At 37.7% G+C, this 24,230-nt stretch overlaps 2 protein-coding genes across 4 annotated transcripts in view; one reads left to right on the forward strand and one right to left on the reverse strand.

Annotated features, from left to right (window-relative positions):
- Positions 1-3,945: 3,945 nt before the first annotated feature.
- LOC109578156 (olfactory receptor 7A10-like) lies at positions 3,946-5,129 on the forward strand. The gene has a single exon (XM_019987156.2). The coding sequence runs from the start codon at positions 4,061-4,063 to the stop codon at positions 4,997-4,999; it is 939 nt and encodes a 312-aa protein (XP_019842715.2). The 5' UTR covers positions 3,946-4,060; the 3' UTR covers positions 5,000-5,129.
- A 206-nt stretch (positions 5,130-5,335) lies between these two features.
- The window catches only part of SEPTIN14 (septin 14), a 37,064-nt gene continuing 18,169 nt past the window's right edge, over positions 5,336-24,230 (reverse strand). For 2 of the 3 annotated variants that reach the window (XM_019988383.2, XM_070779965.1), the window contains 7 exons: positions 23,557-23,752; positions 19,295-19,481; positions 18,004-18,165; positions 13,691-13,787; positions 11,514-11,682; positions 10,196-10,328; positions 5,336-6,373 (listed from right to left, as the gene is read on the reverse strand). In XM_019988383.2, the coding sequence (XP_019843942.2) occupies positions 6,194-6,373; positions 10,196-10,328; positions 11,514-11,682; positions 13,691-13,787; positions 18,004-18,165; positions 19,295-19,481; positions 23,557-23,752 (1,124 nt within the window). In that variant the 3' untranslated portion in view covers positions 5,336-6,193. The remainder of the gene's footprint in view (positions 6,374-10,195; positions 10,329-11,513; positions 11,683-13,690; positions 13,788-18,003; positions 18,166-19,294; positions 19,482-23,556; positions 23,753-24,230) is intronic. The other variant, XM_070779964.1, reaches the window with a different exon arrangement.

Consider the following 24,230-nt stretch of genomic DNA (forward strand, 5'->3'; position numbering starts at 1 on the left):
TAGCTTCTAGAGAATTCTAGTCCGCAGAGAACAGAGTAACAATGTAACAATTTATTTAATGAGGCACAATGAGACTTTGATCCTGGAAACTTCTGAAGCTGTAATGGCTTTCTTTTTTTGTACATATTTGGCAATTTGGCTTAATCAGTAATAGAGGAAGCACCATTGTATCCTCCAGAGATCTCATGAGTGATTTTGTTTCCCTGCCCTTCCTGGGGGCAGAGCTCCCATTTTTAACAATTGTTCACAGGAGAAACAGAAAAGGAGTCAGTGTAAGTTAACTCTAGTGATACAACTTGGAAAGCCAGAGAATCCTTGTAAGTGCAGAAAAAAGTGAGATAAATGAGCTATGGAGGGAGAATCCCTATGAATGGTATCAACTTTCAAGGTTCCTAACAGAGATAAAGAAATAAAAGTTCAGCTAAACCAAGACTTCCCAGTTTTAAGAACTTGGAAAGTTTTAGCATCAACTGTGGCCTATTATTTCTTAATATGGTTTATCTGCTTTGGCTTTCAGTTCAGTTGCATGGGCTGCCCCTTCCCTCCTCTCCCGCATTTTCTCCTGTTTATCTTCCATATCCACTTCAGCTTTTCCTTTTGTTTCTGTTTCTCTTACCTTCCACTATTAACAATTTCTAGTCAAACTCTCATTCAGGAAATAATTAGCAAGGATTACTCTAAATTCAACATTTAACTGTGTTCTGGAATAAAGGAAGGGATGAGATGTTATTCCTTCCATCAAAGAGGGGAATAAGACCAAAAAACTAAAAGTAATATCCCATGATAAGGACTTTCCTACCAAATTGGGGTAAGGTTCATATACAGTCTAGATTTATGGTTTCTCTTGACGGTTTGAAAGATTAGACACCTTGAGGACCATATTCCCACTGGGCAAAAAGTAGCTGGAGCCAGACAGCTACTATCCCTTTAAAAGGGGCATCTGGGGACTTCCCTGGTGGTCCAGTGGTTAAGACTCCACGCTCCTAATGCAGGGGGCCTGGGTTCAATCCCTGGTCAGGAAACTAGATCCCACATGTCACCACTAAGAGTTCACATGCTGAAACTAAAAAAAAAAAAGAAAAGAAAAGATCCTGCATGTCACCCCTAATACCCGGTACAGCCAGATAAATAAATATTTTTTTAAAAATCTCACAGTAGGCAAAACAGTGTCGACAGAGTGCAATAAAAACTGTTCAGCTGTGTCAGGGAGCGGGAGGGCAACAAAGACCTAGGGTAAAATAGAGTATGCTCCCTGAGAAAAATGTTGGAATGAGTCTTGATGGAGGAATTGGAATTTTCAAGGTATGAGCTATCCAGGCAGAAGAAATTGGGGTTTAAAAATGTGGGGTGATAATAAGCAAAAGAAGCCAGACACAGATATGTAAAAGGTTGCGTATTGTGTGGTTTTATTTACATGAAATATCCAGGACAGACAAATATGTAGAGACAGAAGGTTGATTAGTGGTTGCCAGAGATTAGAGGAAAGGTGAATGGTGAATGACTGTTTGATGGGTACGAGGTTTTCTTTGAGGATAGCAAAAAATTTCTGGAACTAAATATTGGTGATGTTCATACAACACTGTGACTATACCAAGTGCCATGAAATTGTATACTTTCAAATGATCACAGTTGTGAATTTTATGTTATATGAGTTTTATCACAATTTTTAAGAAGTGCATTGCATACTTACGATATGAAAAATAATCCTAAATGCCTGAAGAACAATGTGGGGTAGATGAAGAACAGTAAAAGATGAAATTGGCTTGGCAAGACAAAAATCAGTAAGTGCCCTGTTATACAATTAGTGTATTTCTAAATTTAATACAAAACTGGTCCAATATCTGAAGAAAGGAAACTATGATACATGAGTAGGTTTACATTGTAGAAAGACCTCTCTGGGGCCAATGCAATAATTGTGCTGGAGACATTCTAGTCTCCTGTCATTTCAGAGGAAGAGATGATGAGGGACCACAGAGATGGGACAGAAGTAGTGGGGAAATAATTGAAATATCTGAGAGACACAGTGCTTAAGAATAAGCCAGTACTTACTGAATATTTGTTCATGGTGGGGAAACCAGAATTCAGAATCAGGGATGTTTCCATGTCTTGGTTGTTTCATTGCAGCACTATTTACAATAATCAGGACACAGAAAGAACCTAAATGTCCATCGACAGATGAATGGATAAAGAAGATGTGGTGCATATATACAACGGAATATTACTCAGCGCCTAAAAGGAATGAAATAGGATCATCTGTAGAGACGTGGATGGACCTAGAGTCTCATACAGAGTGAAGTAAGTGAGAAAGAGAGAAACAAACATAGTGTATCAACGCATATATGTGGAATCTGGAAAAATGGCACAGATGAATTTATTTCCAAGGCAGGAATAGAGACACAGATGTCCAGAACAGACATGTAGACACAGGGGCAGAAGGGGAGGGTGGGATGAACTGGGAGATTAGGATTGACATATATATGCTGCCATGTGTAAAATAGATAGCTAGTGGGAACCTGGTATAAAGCACAGGAAGCTCGGCTGGCTTCTCTGTGATGACCTAGAGGAGTGCGATAAGGGAAGTGCGAGGGAGGTCCAAGAGGGAGGGTTAGGGTTAGGCTTCTCTGGGTGGGCTTATTTTAATCATAGCATTCCTTATAAAGGAGGCAGAAGATCAAAGAGACAGAAGACCATGAGATGATGGAAACGAGAGGTTGGAGTAATGTGAACAAAGGGACCAAAGAATACAGACAGCATCCAGAAACTGGAAAAGACAGATTCCACTACAGAGCCTCCAGAAAGAGCCAACCATGCCAACACCTTGACTTTAGCTCAGTGAAACTGATTTCAAAAGTATAGACTCTGGAACTGTAAGAAAATACGCTGGTGTTGCTTTGTGTTAGGCACCTCAGTCATGTCTGACTCTTTGAGACCCCATGGACTGTAGCCCACCAGGCTCCTCTGTCCATCGGATTCTCCAAGTAAGAATACTGGAGAGGGTTGCCATGCCCTCCTCCGGGGGCTCTGCCCAACCCAGGGGTTGAACCTGGGTCTCTGGCTTTGCAGGCAGATTCTTTACAGCTGAGCCACTGTTGCTTTAAGCAGCCAGTAAGTGGCAATTTGCCTACCTCATAGCACTATGAGGATCAAATGAATTGACGAACAAGCTGGTTAGAACCATGGCTGCATTCTTATTAGCCATGAGCTTCATAAAAGTTTTCTGTTTTTAAAAAAAGAAATTTGTTTATTTGGCTGTGCCAGGTCTTAGTTGCGGCATGTGGAATCTAGTTGCTTGACTAGGGATCAAACCTGGGCTTCCTGCACTGGGAGCACAGGATTTTAGCCACTGGTACATCAGGGAAATCCCTAAGTTTTCTTATATAATTCTGCATTTGTAACAAGCTTTCCAGATGATGCTAATGCTGTGAGTCCATGAGTGACAATGAAGGGCAAGGAGCTACTACATAATTCTATCTCAGAGAAATGGTAGAAATAACGCTGGCTTTGAGGAATAAGATATGACGAATGGCTAGTTTGCATACTGAAGTGGGTACAGTGGCAGAAAGAGATTGGCTACATTTTTAATCCTCTGAACTGGGCTATACTGACCCTGATGCATTAACATGGAGAAGGCAATGGCACCCCACTCCACTACTCTTGCCTGGAAAATCCCATGGACGGAGGAGCCTGGTAGGCTGCAGTCCATGGGGTCGCTAAGAGTCGGACACAACTGAGCGACTTCACTTTGACTTTTCACTTTCATGCATTGGAGAAGGAAATGGCAACCCACTCCAGTGTTCTTGCCTGGAGAATCCCAGGGACGGGGGAGCCTGGTGGGCTGCCATCTATGGGGTCGCACAGAGTCGGACACGACTGAAGAGACTTAGCAGCAGCAGCAGATCCATTAACAAAATATAGGGATGTATTTATATTACGTGTAAACCGTAATATTAACTATATTTATATGATATGAGAAATATAATCAGTAGTAGTTCAGTTGGTTGATAATGCTTATTTGTTTGTATTTTTTTATTGCCCCTTTCAAGACAGTCACACCACCTATATGGAACAGGAAAATCACACACAGTTTTCAGGATTTCTTCTCCTTGGACTATCAGATGAGGCAGAGTTGCAGCCTCTCCTCTTCTGGCTTTTCCTCTCCATGTACCTGATAACTATTGCTGGAAACCTGCTCATCATTCTGACCACCATCTATGACTCCCACCTCCACACACCCATGTACTTCTTCCTCTCCAATTTGTCTTTTTCAGACATCTGTTTCACCTCTACCACCATCCCAAAGATGCTGCTGAACCTCTACATCCAGAATAAAGGCATCACCTATGAAGGCTGCCTCACTCAGCTGTATTTTTTCATCCTTTTTGCAGAACTGGACATTTTCCTCCTCTCTGCGATGGCCTATGACCGGTTCATAGCCATATGCCATCCACTGCACTACACAACCAAGATGACCCCCCAGCTCTGTGGCTTGCTGGTGCTGGCATCTTGGATATTGAGTGTCCTGGACTCTTTGCTACGCAGTTTGCTGGTGTTGCAGCTGTCCTTTTGTACTGACTTGGAGATCCCCCATTTCTTCTGTGAAATCAATCAGATTATCCAACTTGCCTGTTCTAACAATCTTCTCAGTATCATAGAGATGTATTTTGCCACTGTGCTCATGGGTATTATTCCCCTCTCTGGCATTGTTGTTTCTTATTCTCGGATTGTCTCCTCCATACTGAGGATTACATCAGCAAGGGGGAAGTACAAGGCATTTTCCACCTGTGGGTCTCATCTTTCAGTTGTTTGCTTGTTTTATGGCACAGGTCTTGGGGTGTACCTCAGTTCTGCCACTACCCAAAATTCCAGAACCAGCGCAATAGCCTCTGTGATGTACACTGAGGTCACGCCAATGCTGAATCCATTTATTTACTCTCTGAGGAACAAGGACATAAAGGGGGCTCTGAAAAGTCTTGTCACCACTCTCGCTTTCAGTGAGTGACAGGAGTGTTTACCTTGGGGCTGGAGAAGTTTTCATAAGTAGCCAAGAACAAGCTTGGCATCTAAAGCCTGATATTTTTGCTGTCTTCAGATGCTTTTTTTTTCCTTTTTCTTTACCCCATGTCCCTTAAATCAATGATACCATATGTTTTATTTTCTAACATTGCTTTTTTTTTTAACGTGGCTTTGATGTATTGATATTTCTTTCTTCATTGTTTCTCAACTTTTTCAATATTTCAGGTTTTCCCTTTCCAACCTAAATCACAATATCCTGATGCCCTGAAAAAAAATGCTGCCTTTGAAATGAAAGCAGCAAAAACAATTACAACAGAAAAATTTTTTATTCTTTCAGGAACATGAGAAAAATTTCAGAGTAAATATACACAGACACTCAAGGGTAGTAGTTTTGCTGAATAAGTCATGGTAAAGTTCAGCCACACAAACAGGTGAACTGACATTGTAAATGCAGAAAATTCAGGATATATAGTCAGAAGGAAACTTTGGAAATAGTTTTAAAAATCTACTTTATTTTCTAAAACATTGATAACTTTAGTTTGAAGTAAATGTTCGTATGTAAGGCATAATATTATCATCCAAATGTTACTCATGGTTTCCCATTATTCTCTGACTCTCTTTCACTTCTGAAGTTTTATTCCAATATTTATTTTACAAAGTCTAATATAAAAGTATAAGAGTTATAATCAGAAACAGCATTTTATTTAATAAAAACTATCAAGAAAGTATTATCAGTAGAATTTTATAAGGAATATGAGCATAAGGATTAGCTTTTTGTAATACTGCATGCCAAAAAATCCCCCACTTTTATTTAGATATGAAATAATACATATACTTGGTCACCAGAGTCACAGGTAGGGCTATGGGAAAAGAATTTCCACAGCTAATCAACACTTTTACACTGTGCTACATAAATCTTTGATCTTCTTTCATTTTAGCAAATATTTATTGAACGTCAGTTCTGTGCTACTCTTGTTCTAAACCCTGATGATAGAGCATCTAACAAGATGATCGAGGTATGTGCTCTCAAGGAGCTCACCTTCTAGGGAGAGGAAATACACAGCAAGTAAACAAGTTTTCAAACTTAGCATAATTTCAATCAGAATTAAGTGCTATGAGGAAAATCTCACAGGAAGATGAGAGAGAGTGAAAGGGCTCTACAACACAGAGTGGTAAAGGATTATTTCTTACGCTCTTTGTCCTTCTTCACACTGGTGCACACCTGACTCTGCAAGGTTCCAGAGGAGGCCTTCATTTTATAAAATTCTAGGATTTCTTCTTCCAGTTGTCTCCTCTCCTCCTCAAGTCTCATTGTCTCCTCTTGTTGGACCTTCTTAAGATGTTCAAACTTGTCCTGTAGCTGTAAAACAAATCCGCAGTTGTGACTCAAAGCACCCTATGGGGGCACATCCCCAGGAACCTGTTTCTTTCCTTCTGATTATCAAACCTACCCTAATCATTAGAATAGCACTTGATCTTAATAGTAGTCTCAAAAGTATCTCTGCTGGAGTCATATCGCTGGTAAATACATTTTCAGACCTGAGGGCAAATGAGCATCTACATACAAGGGCAAGAAGAATGATTGGAAAGGCTGGGGATGTGAGATTGTGGTATTTATAAATGATAGCAAAATCACTGAGAAAACTTTTTACTTAAAGATGTGCTATATGTATACATATACATACATACAATGGAACATTACCCGTTAAAAAAAAAAGAGAGAGAGACCTTGCCTTTTGAGACAACATGAAAGGACCTGGAAGGTATTATGCTAAGTAAATAAGTCAGAGGTAGATAATAGATAAGAAAGAGAAAGATAAATACCATATGATTTCACTTATACAGGGAATCTAAAGAAAACAATTCAAATGAATAAACATAATGAAACAGAAACACACTCATAGATACAAAGAAAAAACTGGTGGTTGCCAGAGGAGAGGGATGAATGAAATAGGTGAAGAAGATTAAAGGATACAAACGTCCAGTTATAAAATAATTAGTCATAGGGATGTAATGTACAGCATACAGAATATAGTGAATAATATTTTAATAACTTTCTATGCTGACAAATGGTGCGTGCGTGCATGCTAAGTCGCTTCAGTCGTGTCTGACTCTGTGTAACCCTCTGAACTGTAGCCTGCCAGGCTCCTCTGTCCATGGGATTCTCCAGGCAAGAATATTGAGTAGACATTCTATGAGGCCACCATCACCCTAATACCAAAACCTGACAAAGATCCCACAAAAAAAAGAAAACTACAGGCCAATATCACTGATGAACATAGATGCAAAAATCCTTAACAAAATTCTAGCAATCAGAATCCAATAACACATTAAAAAGATCATACACCATGACCAAGTGGGCTTTATCCCAGGGATGCAAGAATTCTTCAATATCCGCAAATCAATCAATGTAATACACCACATTAACAAATTGAAAAATAAAAACCATATGATTATCTCAATAGATGCAGAGAAAGCCTTTGACAAAATTCAACATCCATTTATGATAAAAACTCTCCATAAAGCAGGAATAGAAGGAACATACCTCAACATAATAAAAGCTATATATGACAAACCCATAGCAAACATTATCCTCAATGGTGAAAAATTGAAAGCATTCCCTCTAAAGTCAGGAACAAGACAAGGGTGCCCACTTTCACCATTACTATTCAACATAGTTTTGGAAGTTTTGGCCACAGCAATCAGAGCAGAAAAAGAAATAAAAGGAATCCAAATTGGAAAAGAAGAAGTAAAACTCTCACTATTTGCAGATGACATGATCCTCTACATAGAAAACCCTAAAGACTCCACCAGAAAATTACTAGAACTAATCAATGATTATAGTAAAGTTGCAGGATATAAAATCAACACACAGAAATCCCTTGCATTCCTATACACTAATAATGAGAAAACAGAAAGAGAAATTAAGGAAACAATTCCATTCACCATTGCAACGGAAAGAATAAAATACTTAGGAATATATCTACCTAGAGAAACTAAAGACCTATACATAGAAAACTATAAAACACTGGTGAAAGAAATCAAAGAGGACACTAATAGATGGAGAAATATACCATGTTCATGGATTGGAAGAATCAATATAGTGTAAATGAGTATACTACCCAAAGCAATTTATAGATTCAATGCAATGCCTATCAAGCTACCAACGGTATTCTTCACAGAGCTAGAACAAATAATTTCACAATTTGTATGGAAATACAAAAAACCTCGAATAGCCAAAGCTATATTGAGAAAGAAGAATGGAACTGGAGGAATCAACCTACCTGACTTCAGGCTCTACTACAAAGCCACAGTTATCAAGACAGTATGGTACTGGCACAGAGACAGAAATATAGATCAATGGAACAAAATAGAAAGCCCAGAGATAAATCCACACACATATGGACACCTTATCTTTGACAAAGGAGGCAAGAATATACAATGGATTAAAGACAATCTCTTTAACAAGTGGTGCTGGGAAAACTGGTCAACCACTTGTAAAAGAATGAAACTAGAACACTTTCTAACACCATACACAAAAATAAACTCAAAATGGATTAAAGATCTAAACGTAAGACCAGAAACTATAAAACTCCTAGAGGAGAACATAGGCAAAACACTCTCTGACATACATCACAGCAGGATCCTCTATGACCCACCTCCCAGAATATTGGAAATAAAAGCAAAAATAAACAAATGGGACCTAATTAAACTTAAAAGCTTCTGCACATCAAAGGAAACTATTAGCAAGGTGAAAAGGCAGCCTTCAGAATGGGAGAAAATAATAGCAAATGAAGCAACTGACAACTAATCTCAAAAATATACAAGCAACTCCTACAGCTCAACTCCAGAAAAATAAATGACCCAATCAAAAAATGGGCCAAAGAACTAAATAGACATTTCTCCAAAGAAGACATACAGATGGCTAACAAACACATGAAAAGATGCTCAACATCACTCATTATCAGAGAAATGCAAATCAAAACCACTATGAGGTACCATTTCACGCCAGTCAGAATGACTGTGATCCAAAAGTCTACAAGCAATAAATGCTGGAGAGGGTGTGGAGAAAAGGGAACCCTTTTACACTGTTGGTGGGAATGCAAACTAGTACAGCCACTATGGAGAACAGTGTGGAGATTCCTTAAAAAACTGGAAATAGAACTGCCTTATGATCCAGCAATCCCACTGCTGGGCATACACACTGAGGAAACCAGAAGGGAAAGAGACACGTGTACCCCAATGTTCATCGCAGCACTGTTTATAATAGCCAGGACATGGAAGCAACCTAGATGCCCATCAGCAGATGAATGGATAAGAAAGCTGTGGTACATATACACAATGGAGTATTACTCATCCATTAAAAAGAATACATTTGAGTCAGTTCTAATGAGGTGGATGAAACTGGAGCCTATTATACAGAGTGAAGTAAGCCAGAAAGAAAAACACCAATACAGTATACTAACGCATATATATGGAATCTAGAAAGATGCTAACAATAACCCTGTGTACGAGACAGCAAAAGAGACACTGATGTATAGAACAGTTTTATGGACTCTGTTGCAGAGGGAGAGGGTGGGAAGATTTGGGAGAATGGCATTGAAACATGTATAATATCATGTATGAAACGAGTTGCCAGTCCAGGTTCGATGCACGATACTGGATGCTTGGGGCTAGTGCACTGGGACGACCCAGAGGGATGGTATAGGGAGGGAAGAGGGAGGAGGGTTCAGGATGGGGAACACATGTATACCTGTGGCGGATTCATTTTGATATTTGGCAAAACTAATACAATTTGTAAAGTTTAAAAATAAAATAAAATTAAAAAAAAAAAAGAATATTGAGTAGGATGCCATGCCCTCTTCATTGACAGGTGGTATTTAATATATAAAAATATTGACTCACTGTTGTACACCCAAAACTGATATAATATTGTAAGTCAATTTATACTTCAGTTTACAAAAATTCAAAAAAGCTGATTCTCCAAAAGCTCTAGGAAAAATAAGATTACAGGCAATCATTTTTTTAAAGGCTGCATCCAAAACTTACATGGTAAATAGCTACTTTTTGAAGAATAGAAAGTATCCTTCAACAAAATCATCTAAACTCTTGAGATAAAAACCCCCAATTTAATAGGACCCCTAAACTTGAATATGGATTATATCAAACTAGCAGGACTTGCCTCTTTTTCAGCTTCTTTAAATGCTGTTTCTTTCTCCTTTACTCGCTGCATAAACTTCTGTTTCAACTCTTCTTCTTCCCTCTGACATTGCTCCAAGAGCTCCTGCCTTTTGGCTTCATAGATCTCTTGAAAACTAAAAAGAAATGTGTGTGTTCTTATATTAAAATGTTAATATAAATAAACATATAAAAATATATATTATATATTAAAATATATGTAACATTGTATGGAAAAACCCAAATGAACTTTTTGGCCAACCCAATATAAACAATGCATATAACTTGAAAACAAAATACCAAACAACCCAAATGAAAAACAAGCAGAAGACCTAAATAAACATTTCTCCAAAAAAGATATACAGATGGCTATCAGGCACATGAAAAGATGCTCAGCATTCCTAATTATTCGAGAAATACAAATCAAAACTATCATGGGGTGCCACCTCGTACCAGTCAGAAAGGCCATTATGAAAAAATCTACAAATAACAAATGCTGGAGAGGGTGTGAGAAAAAAACAAACCAAAACTTCACTGCTGGTGGAAATGTAAAGTGGAAAAGCCACTATGGAAAACAGTATAGACATTTCCCCCAAAACTGAAAATGGTGTTGCTATACGATCCAGCAATCCCACTCTTGGGCATATGCCAGAACAAAACTACAATTCAAAAAGATACCTGGACCCCTGTGCTCACAGCAGCACTATTCACAACAGCCAAGACACAGAAACAGATCTCTGAGTTCTACAGGAACCAAGGCTCCTACCCAGGTGGAGGATGATAACTTCAGGCTGAGCACAAGCATATGGACCCCAGACTGGCTGCAACCAGAAGGCTGATGATTGAACACCATCTTGTTACCTCACCACCAACCAATAATGGGAGGGTTACACAGCCTACAGCCCTCCCTCCCGAATTTTGCCTATAAAAACTTCTTTTCTCTTTGGGATTGATACGGAGTGTTTCAGCACAAGTACATATTGTGTGTGCTCAGTCGCTCAGTCGTGTCCGACTCTTTGCAATCCCATGGACTGTAGTCTGCCGGGTTCCTCAGTCCATGGGACTCTCCAGGCAAGAACTGGAGTGGGTTGCCATGCCCTCCTCCAGGGACATGTACATATTGGAGACACATAAATTAGCCCTTGCATTATGTTGCTCCTACTAACCCTCCATCGAGGTCTGAAGATAATGAAAACCCACAAGATTCAGATGGCCCAGAATACGAGAAGCAGAGCTATTCTCATTCCAAAATAATCACATCTCATGGTTATAGGGGATTTCCAAGTCACCTATCATCTTGTTCGAGCAAGATCTCCACTCACCTAACTGGCTGGTTATTTGGACCCATATCAGTAAATCCCATTATGTGAAGTCTGTTGCGCCTGTAACGTTCATAGTGCCGAGTGTGAGTCTGTTCTTTCAAGTCTTCCATATTTGTACAAAGAAGCATATCCCGGAGCTTAACAAAGTCACAGTGGTTTTCATTTTCCACTAGGCAGAAAAATAATAAAGCCACAAAGCTTATTATCAATCTCTATCACCCAGTAAGCATTCTTGAATGAGCTTAGAGTGTTCTGAATAACAGCCATAAATCTTTTAACCATTTAACTATGCTTATATGGTACATGTCAATTATAGGTATAGTTTATTTATAGACCAGGAAATTTGCTTTAAATTTATTAGCCAGAGACTAAATAGGAAATGGTGAAATAATATGTTACATTATATTATTATAGAGCTTCAGTTCAGTTCAGTCACTCAGTTGTGTCTGACTCTTTGGGATCCCATGGATTGCAGCATACCAGGCCCCTCTGTCCTTCACCATCTCCCGGAACTTGCTCAAACTCTCATGTCCATTGAATTGGTGATGCCATACAACCATTTCATCCTCTGTTGTCCCCTGTCCTCCTGCTTTCAATCTTTCCCAACATCAGGGTCTTTTCCAATGAGGAAAAGACTCTTCTCAATCAGGTAGCTAAAATATTGGAGCTTCAGCTTCAGCATTAGTCCTTCCAATGAATATTCAGGACTGATTTCCTTTAGAATTGACTGATTTGATCTCCTTGTAGTCCAAGGAACTCTCAAGAGTCCTCTCCAACACCACAATTTGAAAGCATCAATTCTTGGGCACTCAGCCTTCTTTATGGCCCAACTCTCACATCCATACATGACTAATGGAAAAACCATAGCTTTGACTATATGGACTTCTGTCGCCAAAATGATGTCTCTGCTTTTTAATATGCTGTTTAGGTTGGTCATAGCTTTTCTTCCAAGGAGCAAGAGTCTTTTAATTTTGTGGTTTTGAAACTTATATAGCATAAGTTTTCTTTAATAATTTAGTATTTTTCAAATGAATATTCTCAAGGTATTTTACAGAGCAGTAAACTGATGAACTGATGCTATATACTAATATAATGTAACATATTATTTCACTGTTTCCTATTTAGTCTCTGGTTAATAAATTTAAAGCAAATTTCCTGGTCTATAAATGAACTATAAATTATCTTCTTTTAAAGAAGATAATTTCACTAAACTAAGTAATTTAATTAAAGCCTGCTAATGTAAAGGCCTTAACAATTGTACATGATGTAGTTATTAAATTATATTTGTATACCATATGTATGAGAATGAATTAGTCACTTTTCAAAATCACTCAGTAAATTCACATGGCTCTCTCTTGTGCCTGTCATATCCAAAAGACTGATCACAATATTTTTGGTATTGGGTATGATATTATAACCAAATATAATATTCATTAAAATATGTTGTCTTTAAGTACATTTAATAAAATTAAAATTTATAATACATTAATTGAAAATAACATTTGGAACATTATCTCTACAGATAGAGATAATCCAGTCTCCAATAATTAGTATCACAAGTATATGAATCAGATAATAAATGACTGTTATGACAATATTCTAATTCATCATGATGTTAGATAACTAATATAAATGTCTAGGTATAATTTATCCAAAAATAAATTATATTACTTTATTTTTGAAATAGTTTACCACCCCTTTTACTAGTAACCACTTAAAAGTGCTTTATAAATTGAGTAGCAATTAACTTATATAACATGTATCAAGAACCAATATTTATGCTTCCATGCTGTTCAAAGTTCTTTTGTTCAAAGAACTTTTCAACATTCTGAATATGATAGCTTAGCACCACAGAGATAATCTGCATATGGCAGACTTGGGTAGATGAGAAGGTTCTGCTCAGTTTCTGAATTTTTGCCTAAAGTACAAAAAAATCCCAGAAAATTCCCATGAGAATAAATTATAGTCAAAATAATCACTATCTCAAATGAAACAGAATCTGTGCTCCTTATCAGTAACTGTTAATTTGCTGTTTAATGAGAGTTACCAATATTGACTCAAGTTAAGATATTTTGTTTTATATATTTTTAGTTATATTTTACATAATTTTATAATTATCTGTATTTGAGCATAATCACTCCAGAGTAAGCCTTCTCATGGAGGTTTGTTATGCTTACCTTGTAAAATTCCCCAGGGGTACTGACGTCCTCTGACTGTCCTTTTTCCAACTTTCACTTCCTCCGTACTTCCTACTACAGCAAAAGGTAAGAGGCCCTAGAAAGTAAGAACAAATTTCATCATATTTTCTTATACCAATATGACTTACTCTGTTACTGTTATTTCTGTTATGGAAATAACAGAGACAAGAATACATAATAAGTTTACTCAAACAAGTGATTTATCCTGCCTCAGATTTTATGACTTAGCATTAAATATGTGCAGATTAATTTCTGTAAGCATTTGTGTGAGATCCCACTTCTATTTAACATAATATTAGAAGTCTTAGCCACAGCAATCAGACAACAAAAATAAATAAAAGGTATCCAAGTTGGAAGGGAAAAAGTAAAACTGTCAGTATTTGCAGACGATATGATACTATACACAGAAAACTTTAAGTCTACCAAAAAATCACTAGAAATAATAAATGAATTCAATAAAGTTGAAGAATAAAGGTTATCATACAAATTTCTACATGTTGCTTTTCTATTTACTAATAATGAACTGTCAAAAAGAGAAATCAAGGAAACAATCCATTTAAAATTGCATCAAAATGAATAAAATACCTAGATGGCTTAAAAGAGGAGGTGAAAGACCAATATTCTGAAAAATATCAGACACTGATGAAGGAATATGAAGATGACACAAATTAGTGAAAAAATATACCATGTTCATGGATTGGAAGAATTAATAATGTTAAAATGTTCATACTATTAAAATGTTCATACTATTCAGAGTAATCTACAGATTTAATGTAATCCCTATCAAAATAGACATGGCATTTTCCACAAAACTAATGGAATTAGTTACATAATACATAATAAAATTGTATGGTACTGCAAAAGAGCTCAGATAGCCAAAGCAATCTTGAGGAAAAAAGAACAAAACTGTAAGTATCACACTCTTTGATTTCACACTATATTATAAAACTACAGTATCAAAATAGTGTGGTACTAGCACAAACAGTGGAGAAGGCAATGGCACCCCACTCCAGTACTGTTGCCTGGAAAATCCCATGGATGGAGGAGCCTGGTAGCCTGCAGTCCATGGGGTCGATAAGAGTCAGGCACGACTGAGCGACTTCACTTTCACTTCTCACTTTCATGTATTGGAGAAGGAAATGGCAACCCACTCCAGTGTTCTTGTCTGGAGAATCCCAGGGACAGAGAAGCCTAGTGGGCTGCCATCGATGGGGTCGCACAGAGTCGGACACGACTGACGCGACTTAGCAGCAGCAGCAGCAGCACAAACAGACACACAGATCAGTGGAACAGAACAGAGAACCCAGAAATAAAATTACACACATATGGCCAATTAACCTACGACAAAGGAGGGAAAAATATACGATGGGAAAAGACAGTCTCTTCAATAAGTGGTGCTGGGATAACTACATGATAACAACACAATTAATATGTAAAGGAATGAAATTTGAACTTTTCTCATAATACATACAAAGATAAACACAAAATGAATTAAAGACCTAAATGTAAGACCAGAAACCATGAAACTCCTAAAAGAAAACTCTAGGCAGAACACTGACATAAACGCTCACAATATTTTTTAGATCTTTCTTCTCAGGCAAACGATACAAAAGCAAAACTAAAAAAATGGGACCTAATTTAACTCAAAACCTTTTGCACAGCAAAAGAAACTGTCAAAAAATGAAAAGACAGCCTATGGAATGGGAGGAAATATTTGGAAATGACATATCTAATATGGAGTTAATACCTAAAATATATGAACAGCTCATACAATTCAATATCAAAGCAAACAACCCATTTTTTAAAAAGGGCAGGTCTTCCCTGGTGGTTCAGTGGTAAAGAATCTTCCTGCCAATGCAAAGGATAGGGTTGATTCCTGGTCAAGGAAGTTCCCACATGCCACGGAGCAACAAAGCCCCTTGTGCCACAAACTACTGAAGCACCTAGAGCTCATGTGCTGCAACATGAAGATCCAGCACGGCCAACAGATAAGTAGATAAATACATTTTTACAAAATCACAATGCAGCTTTTCAGCAAAGGCTATTGCTTTGCGCTTTGACACTAGCATTTCATATGGGATTTCAAATAAGTTGATTTGAGGAGAGAAGAGCCTCACCTGACTTCTTTGAGATTAACACAACGCTTTGGGGTCCTTTCCTAACTGTACAAATATTTCTTTGAGTCTCTGCTTTCAATTTCCTTGGGCCAGTTCTTGTCTGTGCCAAGAAGTGGAGTTGCTGGCTTGTATGATAATTGTAGGTTTAATTTCTTGAGGAACCACCATACTTTTTTCCATAGTGGCTTCACTATTTTTGCATTCCCACAAAAAGTGCACAGGGTTTCCAGTTTATCCACATTCACACCAACGCTTGTTATTTTCTGTTTTTTTTTTTTTTAATGATAGCTTATCTTAATGCATATGAGTTGCTATTGCACTGTGGTTTGTGTGTGTGTATAGTCATCTTTATTATAGTTCATGAGTACATTAGAAACTGACATGGATTTCTTTATTAAGAAAGTAGATGGTTATGGACAGCTGCTTTCCACTTTTACTTGAGAATGGTAAAGAAGCCAATATTAGTGTCATTACATCAAGTTTTCACCTGATAGGAAACCTGAACAGGTCTCTTGGGTTTTCTAGGTCACTGTTATACTGTCCCCAGACCTCCCTGCACCCAAGTGTCTCTGGAATTCCCTGTACATTTCAAAAGGCACTTGGGCAACAGAACACTATTACTCTGCTTGCTTTTAAGGTGCAATTCCTGGGTTAAATATTGTGCATATACATCTCTTAATTGCCCAGGCTTATCTTCTAAATAATGCATTACTCATAAAACCATAACAAATTCAGTAAAGACTTTTTAAATGGTCCACATCAAAAATATTTAAAAATTTTTTTAAATTAAAAAAATTAAAAGTTTAAGATGGTAAACTTCATTCGATGTATATTTTACCACAATTTTAAAACCTCTTAGAAGGAAACATAAGAAAATCTTTAGTACCTTGGATTTGACAAAACAGTCTTAGATATGACATCAAAAGCACAAGTAACAACTAAAATATATAAATTGGACTTCATCAATATTTTTAAAAAGCTTATGTTTCAAAGGACACCAGAAATAAAATGAAAAAATGACTAATAGATTAGGGGAAAATAATTGCAAATCAAGTAAGACAGTACGTGTTGCAAGAGGGCATCAGAGGGCAGACACACTGAAACCATACTCACAGAAAACTAGTCAATCTAATCACACTAGGACCACAGCCTTGTCTAACTCAATGAAACTAAGCCATGCCCGTGGGGCAACCCAAGATGGGCGGGTCATGGTGGAGAGATCTGACAGAAAGTGGTCCACTGGAGAAGGGAATGGCAAACCACTTCAGTATTCTTGCCTTGAGAACCCCATGAACAGTACGAAAAGAATACATAAAGAACTCTAACAACTCAATTAAAAAAAAAAAAAAGAGCTCATTTAAAAATGCACAAAGGATCTGAGTAAATTTTTCCCCTGGGAAGACATACTAATAGCCAATTAAAGCATGAAAAGACCAAATACTATATAATTCCATTCATATGATATCCAGAACAATGGAATCTGAGGAGAAAGATGTTGATTAGCGGTTTCCTAGGGCTGGTGGAGAGGAAGGTTGACAGGCGGTAGGGGAGAAAAGCTAAAGAGTATGGGGTTTCTTTTTGAGATAATATTTCCATTTCAATTATATAATAAAAATGTTCTCAGTTTGGTTGTGGAGGTGGTTGCACACATTGTGAACAGACTAAAAATCATTAAATTGTATACTTTCATGGGTGAGTCATATGGTATGTGAACTATATCTTTCTAAAAGGATTTTTAAAAGAATAAAATGCTTCTTAAAATAATTAATTCTCAGCAAATATTTTTCAAAATCAAGAAAAAGAAACATTTTCCCACACTGGATTTTGGGGGAAAATACCTTATTTATAGTCTCTTTGTCAGATACAAGTGACACTATATTACCAACATTGCTGTTCAGCTGCTAAGTCATGTCCGACTCTTTGGGACCCCATGGACTGCGGCACGCTAGGCTTCCCTTCACCATCTCCTGGAGTTTGCTCAAACTCATGTCCATTGAGTCAGTGATGCCATCTAATCGTCTCATCCTCTGTCGCCCCCCTTCTCCTCTTGCCCTCAATCTTTCCCACCATCAGGGTGTTTTCCAGTTTTTTCTGTATTGCTAATAAGGTTACTTATAAATTATATTTTCATTCCCCCTGTCAAATAGAATTGAGATTCAATAGTTAGAAGCTTACATTCATCGAGGAGTTCATGTGAGTGCTAGCTTCATTATCTGTTGGGAACTGATACATCTGGATGCCATTACTAATCAATTCATTCATTATCGCACACTTAAATGTCTGTAAATCACTTTTAGAAATTGCATCTGCTTTGGCAATCACTGGTATAATGTTCACCTATTAAGAAAGAAGCAAAGAAAAACTCACCATTGAGAATTAATTATTAAATGTTATTGTTACAGTGAAAACCTCACAATATCTGACAACACATTTTTGTAACCAAATAATCCCTAGCTTTCATGACTTCATAAAATTGCTTTCCAAAATCATCAGTATTTTTGAAGATCAAACTTTAATCAGAAATCAGGTTTAGAAGGCTCAGTTTTTTCTCTTCTCAAATTTTCTTACACTTCCAATGCATCTGGGTTTGGTAAAATGTAAATAGCGAAATGAAGTATGATCAATTTGATTTCTTATTTGATTGAGTACTAAAATGTCAGAAGAGACTTTTCATCAACACTGTAGAACAGATCAACTTTTTCCTTCTAATCATTTATTTGCACCATCTAAGGCCATTAAAATAGCGTTAACCCAGTTCCACCAGTGTCCTCATAAAAATGAGAAACTTGGACACGCGGAGACATCACATGTGTGTACAAACAAAAGATCGTGTGAGGTGACAGTGAGAAAGTGGCCATCTACTTCCTGAACTGAGAGGTTTCAGAAAAAACAAAACTTGGTGACACTTTCTGGAACTGTAAGAAAATAAATGTCTATTTTTAAATCACTTTCTATTGTTAAATCACTAAGTGACATTTTGTAATGGTATCTCTAGAAAATGCTTTAAAGGTTAACAGAAAAAATGATATATATTTGAAGTCACTCAGTTGTGTCCGACTCTTTGTGACCCCATGGACTGTAGCCTGCTAGGCTCCTCCGTCCATGGAATTTTCCAGGCAAGGTTACTGGAGTGGGTTGTCATTTCCTTCTCCAGGGGATCTTCCCAACCCAGGAATCGAACCCGGTCTTCTGCACTGAAGGCAGACTCTTTACCATCTGAGCCACTGGGGAAGTCAAGTTCTTGTGTGCAAATGCTTTCAAGATTTGCACTGTTTCTTAGGTTCAGTAGTTGTGGCGCATGGGCTTAGTTGCCCCACGGCACATGGGATCTTCCCGGACTAGAAATCGAACCCATGTCCTCTGCACCCACAGATGGATTCTGAATTACTGGACCACTAGGGAAGTTCAAGATTTGTATTGTTTAAAAATAAGTATCAAATCTTGCTGATGGATTTACCAAACGCACCTTGCTGTCAATGTTCTTCATGGTTAATATATCAAGAGACTTCAGAGAATGTCCTGTCGGTGAAATGAAGTAAAGGCACACATGGACGCGGGAATCACGGTAGTCACCTAAGGAACGTTTAATTTTCAATTCTTCTTGAAGATAGGACTCAAATTGAGCATCTAGGTAGTCAACAATTGGCTGGTAGCTGGAAAAAAAAAGATTATTCAAACATTTAACATAACAGATTAATATCATCTGATGCCTGTGATTTTATCATTTACTATATAGTGAATATGTGCACTCACTAATTGCCCTAGCAATTAAAATGTTCATAACATGTCCTTACAAAGATAACAATTATAAACCAATAAAAAGGCCCATTATTGGACTTGACTGGTGGTACAGTGGTTAAGAATCTGCTTACCAATGCAGGAGACATGGGTTAGAACCCTGGTCAAGGAAGATTCCACACGCTGAGGGTCAGCTAACCTTGTGCAGCGTAACTGCTGAGCCCACGCTCTAGGGCCGGTGTTCTGCAACGACTGAGTCTGAGTGCTGTGACTACTGAGCCCACACGCCTAGAGCCCATGCTCCACAACGAGAGAAGCCAACACCACCAGAAGCCTGTGACCACAGGAAGAGTACCCCCACCTGCCACAACTAGTGAAAGCCCATGGGCAGCAAGGAAGATACTCCACAGTCACAATGAATAATTTTTTTTAAGGACCCATTGTTTAGAGAAAAGGCAAAATGCTCTCTCAGTTCAGTGCAGTCCCAATTAGAATCCAAGTTTTTGCATGTATACATATATATAAGTGCAAAGAACCAAGAATGCTCAAGACATACTGAAAAAAAAAATGAAGAAGATATATTCTTCCTATATTAGAACTTACTGTGAAGCTAAAATCATTAATACAGCATGGTATCAGCATAAGGATAAACTGACTAAAGCACAAGATAATTTTTCGATGTGATACAACTGTTCTAGGTTCCAGATGAGGTGGTGGGTATACAGCTCAATGCATTCTTAAATGTAAGCCAGACACTATAAAACTCTCAGAGGAAAACAGGCAGAACACTCTTTGACAGAAATTGCAGCAAGATCTTTTTAGACCCACCAACTAAAGTAATGAAAATAAACACAAAAATAAACAAAGGGGACCTAATTAAACTTAAAAACTTTTGCACAGCCAAGGAAACCATAGACAAGACAAAAAAAAGACAACTCTCAGAATGGGAGAAAATATTTGCAAATGAAGCAACTGACAAGGGATCAATCTCCAAAATATGCAAACAGCTCATGTAGCTCAATATCAAAACAACAAACAACCCAATCAAAAAATGGGTAGAAGAACTAAGTAAACATTTCTCCAAAGAATACGTGCTGCTGCTGCTGCTGCTGCTAAGTCGCGTCAGTCATGTCCGACTCTGTGCGACCCCATAGACGGCAGCCCACCAGGCTCCGCCGTCCCTGGGATTCTCCAGGCAAGAACACTGGAGTGGGTTGCCATTTCCTTCTCCAATGCTTGAAAGTGAAAAGTGAAAGTGAAGTTGCTCAGTCGTGTCTGACTCTTCAAAACCCCATGGACTGTAGCCCACCAGGCTCCTCTGTCCATGGGATTTTCCAGGCAAGAGTACTGGAGTGGGGTCCATTGCCTTTTCCGAAAGAATACATACAGATGACCAAAAACATACAGATGACCAAAAACACATGAAAAGATGCTCAACATCATTAATTATTAGAGAAATGCAAATCAGTGAGGTATCACCTTACACTGGTTCAGAATGGCCATCATTAAAAAATCTACAAGCAATGAATTCTGGATAGGGTGTGGAAGAAAGGGAATCCTCTTACATCGTTGGAGGGAATGTAAATTGATACAGCCAGTATGGAGAAGTATGGAGGTTCCTTTAAAAATCTAAAAATAGAACTACCATATGACCCAACAATCCCACTCCTGGGCATATACCCAGAGAAAACCATAATTCCAAAAGATACATGCACCCCAGTGTTCACTGCAGCACTATATACAATAGCCAAGATATGGAAGCAACCTAAATGTTCATCAACAGAGGAATGGATAAAGATGTGGCATATATATAATGGAATACTACTCAGCCATAAAAAGAAATTGTGCCATTTGCAGAGGTGTGGATGGACCTAGAGACTGTCATATAGTGAAGTAAGTCAGAAAGAGAAAAACAAATATTGTATATTAACACATATATGTGGAATCTAGAAAAATGATACAGATGAATTTATTTGCAAATCAGAAATAGAGACACAGATGTAGAGAACAAATATATGGACACCAATGGGAGAAATGGAGGGGCAGGATGAACTGGAAGATTGAGATAGACATATATACACTTTGGAAGGAATGATGCTAAAGCTGAAACTCCAGTACTTTGGCCATCTCATGTGAAGAGTTGACTCATTGGAAAAGACTCTGATGTTGGGAGGGATTGGGGGCAAGAGGAGAAGGGGACGACAGAGGATGAGATGGCTGGATGGCATCACTGACTCAATGGATGTGAGTTTGAGTGAACTCCGGGAGTTGGTGATGGACAGGGAGGCCTGGCGTGCTGCGATTCATGGGGTCGCAAAGAGTCAGACACGACTGAGTGACGGATCTGATCTGATGTATAAAATGGATAACTAATGAGAATCTACTGTATAGCACAGGGAACCCTACTCAGTGCTCTGTGGTGACCTAAATAGGAAGGAAACCCAAAAAAGAGGGGTTGTATGTATGTGTTGGAGTAGGAAATGGCAACCCACTCCAGTATTCTTGCCTGGAAAATTCCATGAACAGAGGAACCTGGTGGGCTGCAGTCCATGGGTCGGAAAAAGTCAGACATGACTGAGCAAATGAGCACACAGCACATGTATGTGTATGGCTGATTCACTTTGCTGCACAATAGACACAAGTGCATCACTGTAAAACAACTATACTCCAATAAAATTGCTTTTTAAAAAGTTAAGGACAAAAAGTAAATTTTGCAAGCAGCAACAGAAAAGCAACTCATCACATATAAGGGAGCCCCCATAAGACCATGAGCCAATTTCTCAGCATAAAATTTGCAGGCTAGAAAAGAATGGGATAATACAGACAAAGTGATAAAAAGAAAAAACCTACCAACTGCCTTTTAGAAATGAAAGAAAAAAAAATACTTCCCAGACAAATAAATACTGAGGAAGTTTATCACCACTAAATTTGCCTTAAAAGAAATGCCACTAGATCTACTTGAAAAGAAATGCTAAAGGGAGTTATTCAAGTTGAAACAAGTGGACTCATTACAGTAACACAAAAGCACACAGGAGTATAAAACTCAATGGTAAAAGTCAATAAAGGTAAATATAGACAAATAGAAAATATTGTAACACTATAATGAAAAAGGCATGTGAATCACTTTTACCTGTAACATAGAAATAAAAAGAAAAAAGTATAAATAACTGTAAATACAAAAATCTTTGAATGGATGAACAACATAAAAATATGAAGCTTGATATCAAAAGTAAAGAACAGGTAAAACTGTAAAATTGTGCATGTGATTGAAGTTGTTGTAAGCTTAAAATAAACTGTTATAAAATGCTTTATATAAGCCTCATGATAATCACAAATAAAATACCTATAAAAGATACATAAAAGAAAAAGAGAAAGAAAGAAAACACATCACTACAAAAATCAACAAAATACAAAGAAACTAAAAAGAGGAAGTGAGGAACAAGGGGACTACAAGACAGAAAACATACAGCAAAATAATAATAGTAAGTCATTCCTTGTGAATAATTACTCATATACTATAGAGTATATACTATATATAATTATTTGAAAAGAGTGAAAAATGAAAGTCACATCTGACTCTTTGAGACCCTGAATTCTCCAGGCCAGAATACTGAAGTGGGTTGCCTTTCCCTTCTCCAGGGGATCTTCCCAACCCAGGAATCAAACCGAGGTCTCCGGTATTGTAGGCAGATTCTTTAACAGCTGAGCTACCAGGGAAGCCCATTTGAAAGGAGTAAACTTCCCAATCAAAAGACAAAGAGTGGCTGAATGGATTTAAAAAAAAATCCAACTACATGCCATCTACAATAGACCCACTTTATTATTTTTTAATTGAAGTATAGTTGATTTATAATGTTGTGCTAATTTCTTCTGTACAGCAAAGTGATTAAATTTCATATATATTCTAGAACATTACTTTTTAATATATGGAGAAAAAAAGCAAATTCCTTGAAATAACAACTTTTAAAATTAAAATAAGAAAACACTCACCTGGCTTCCTTGTTTATTTGATCACCATAGCCCACTGTTTTCACAACAGTTAATTTCAACTGAACATTATTTTCCTGGAGTTCATACGTCTGAATTTTAAGTCCAACACTTGCGTAAAAATGTGAAGATTTTTTGTCTTTCAAATTAGTATTGAACAGTGTGTCAATCAAGGTTGATTTTCCAATTCCAGTTTCCCCTGTACAGAAACAGATACATCATAGGGGCATAAGATATCTGCAAAGTGACACCCTGTGCCCTCCCTAGATGGTCCCAAATACTTCAAAGACTAGAATGTCCTTGAAATATATATGATACTTCTGACTTCATGCATCATTAACATAATATGGAAAGATAAAATACACAAAGGTGTATCAGATTTTGAAGAGCACTGAAACACTTAGATAAAAAATGTCTAAGGTGTTAGAGAAGACTCTTGAGAGTCCCTTGGACTGCAAGGAGATCCAACCAGTCCATTCTGAAGGAGATCAGCCCTGGGATTTCTTTGGAAAGAATGATGCTAAAGCTGAAACTCCAGTACTTTGGCCACCTCATGCAAAGAGTTGATTCATTGGAAAAGACTCTGATGCTGGGAGGGATTGGGGGCAGGAGGATAAGGGGACAACAGAGGATGAGATGGCTGGATGGCATCACTGACTCCATGGACATGAGTCGGA

The sequence above is a fragment of the Bos indicus genome, chromosome 25 (assembly GCF_029378745.1).
Source record: "Bos indicus isolate NIAB-ARS_2022 breed Sahiwal x Tharparkar chromosome 25, NIAB-ARS_B.indTharparkar_mat_pri_1.0, whole genome shotgun sequence".
Lineage (NCBI taxonomy): Eukaryota > Metazoa > Chordata > Mammalia > Artiodactyla > Bovidae > Bos > Bos indicus.

What these genes read in the sequence shown, in the direction of transcription:
- LOC109578156 (XM_019987156.2), top strand. Translation starts at nt 4,061, where the DNA reads ATGGAACAGGAAAATCACACACAGTTTTCAGGATTTCTTCTCCTTGGA.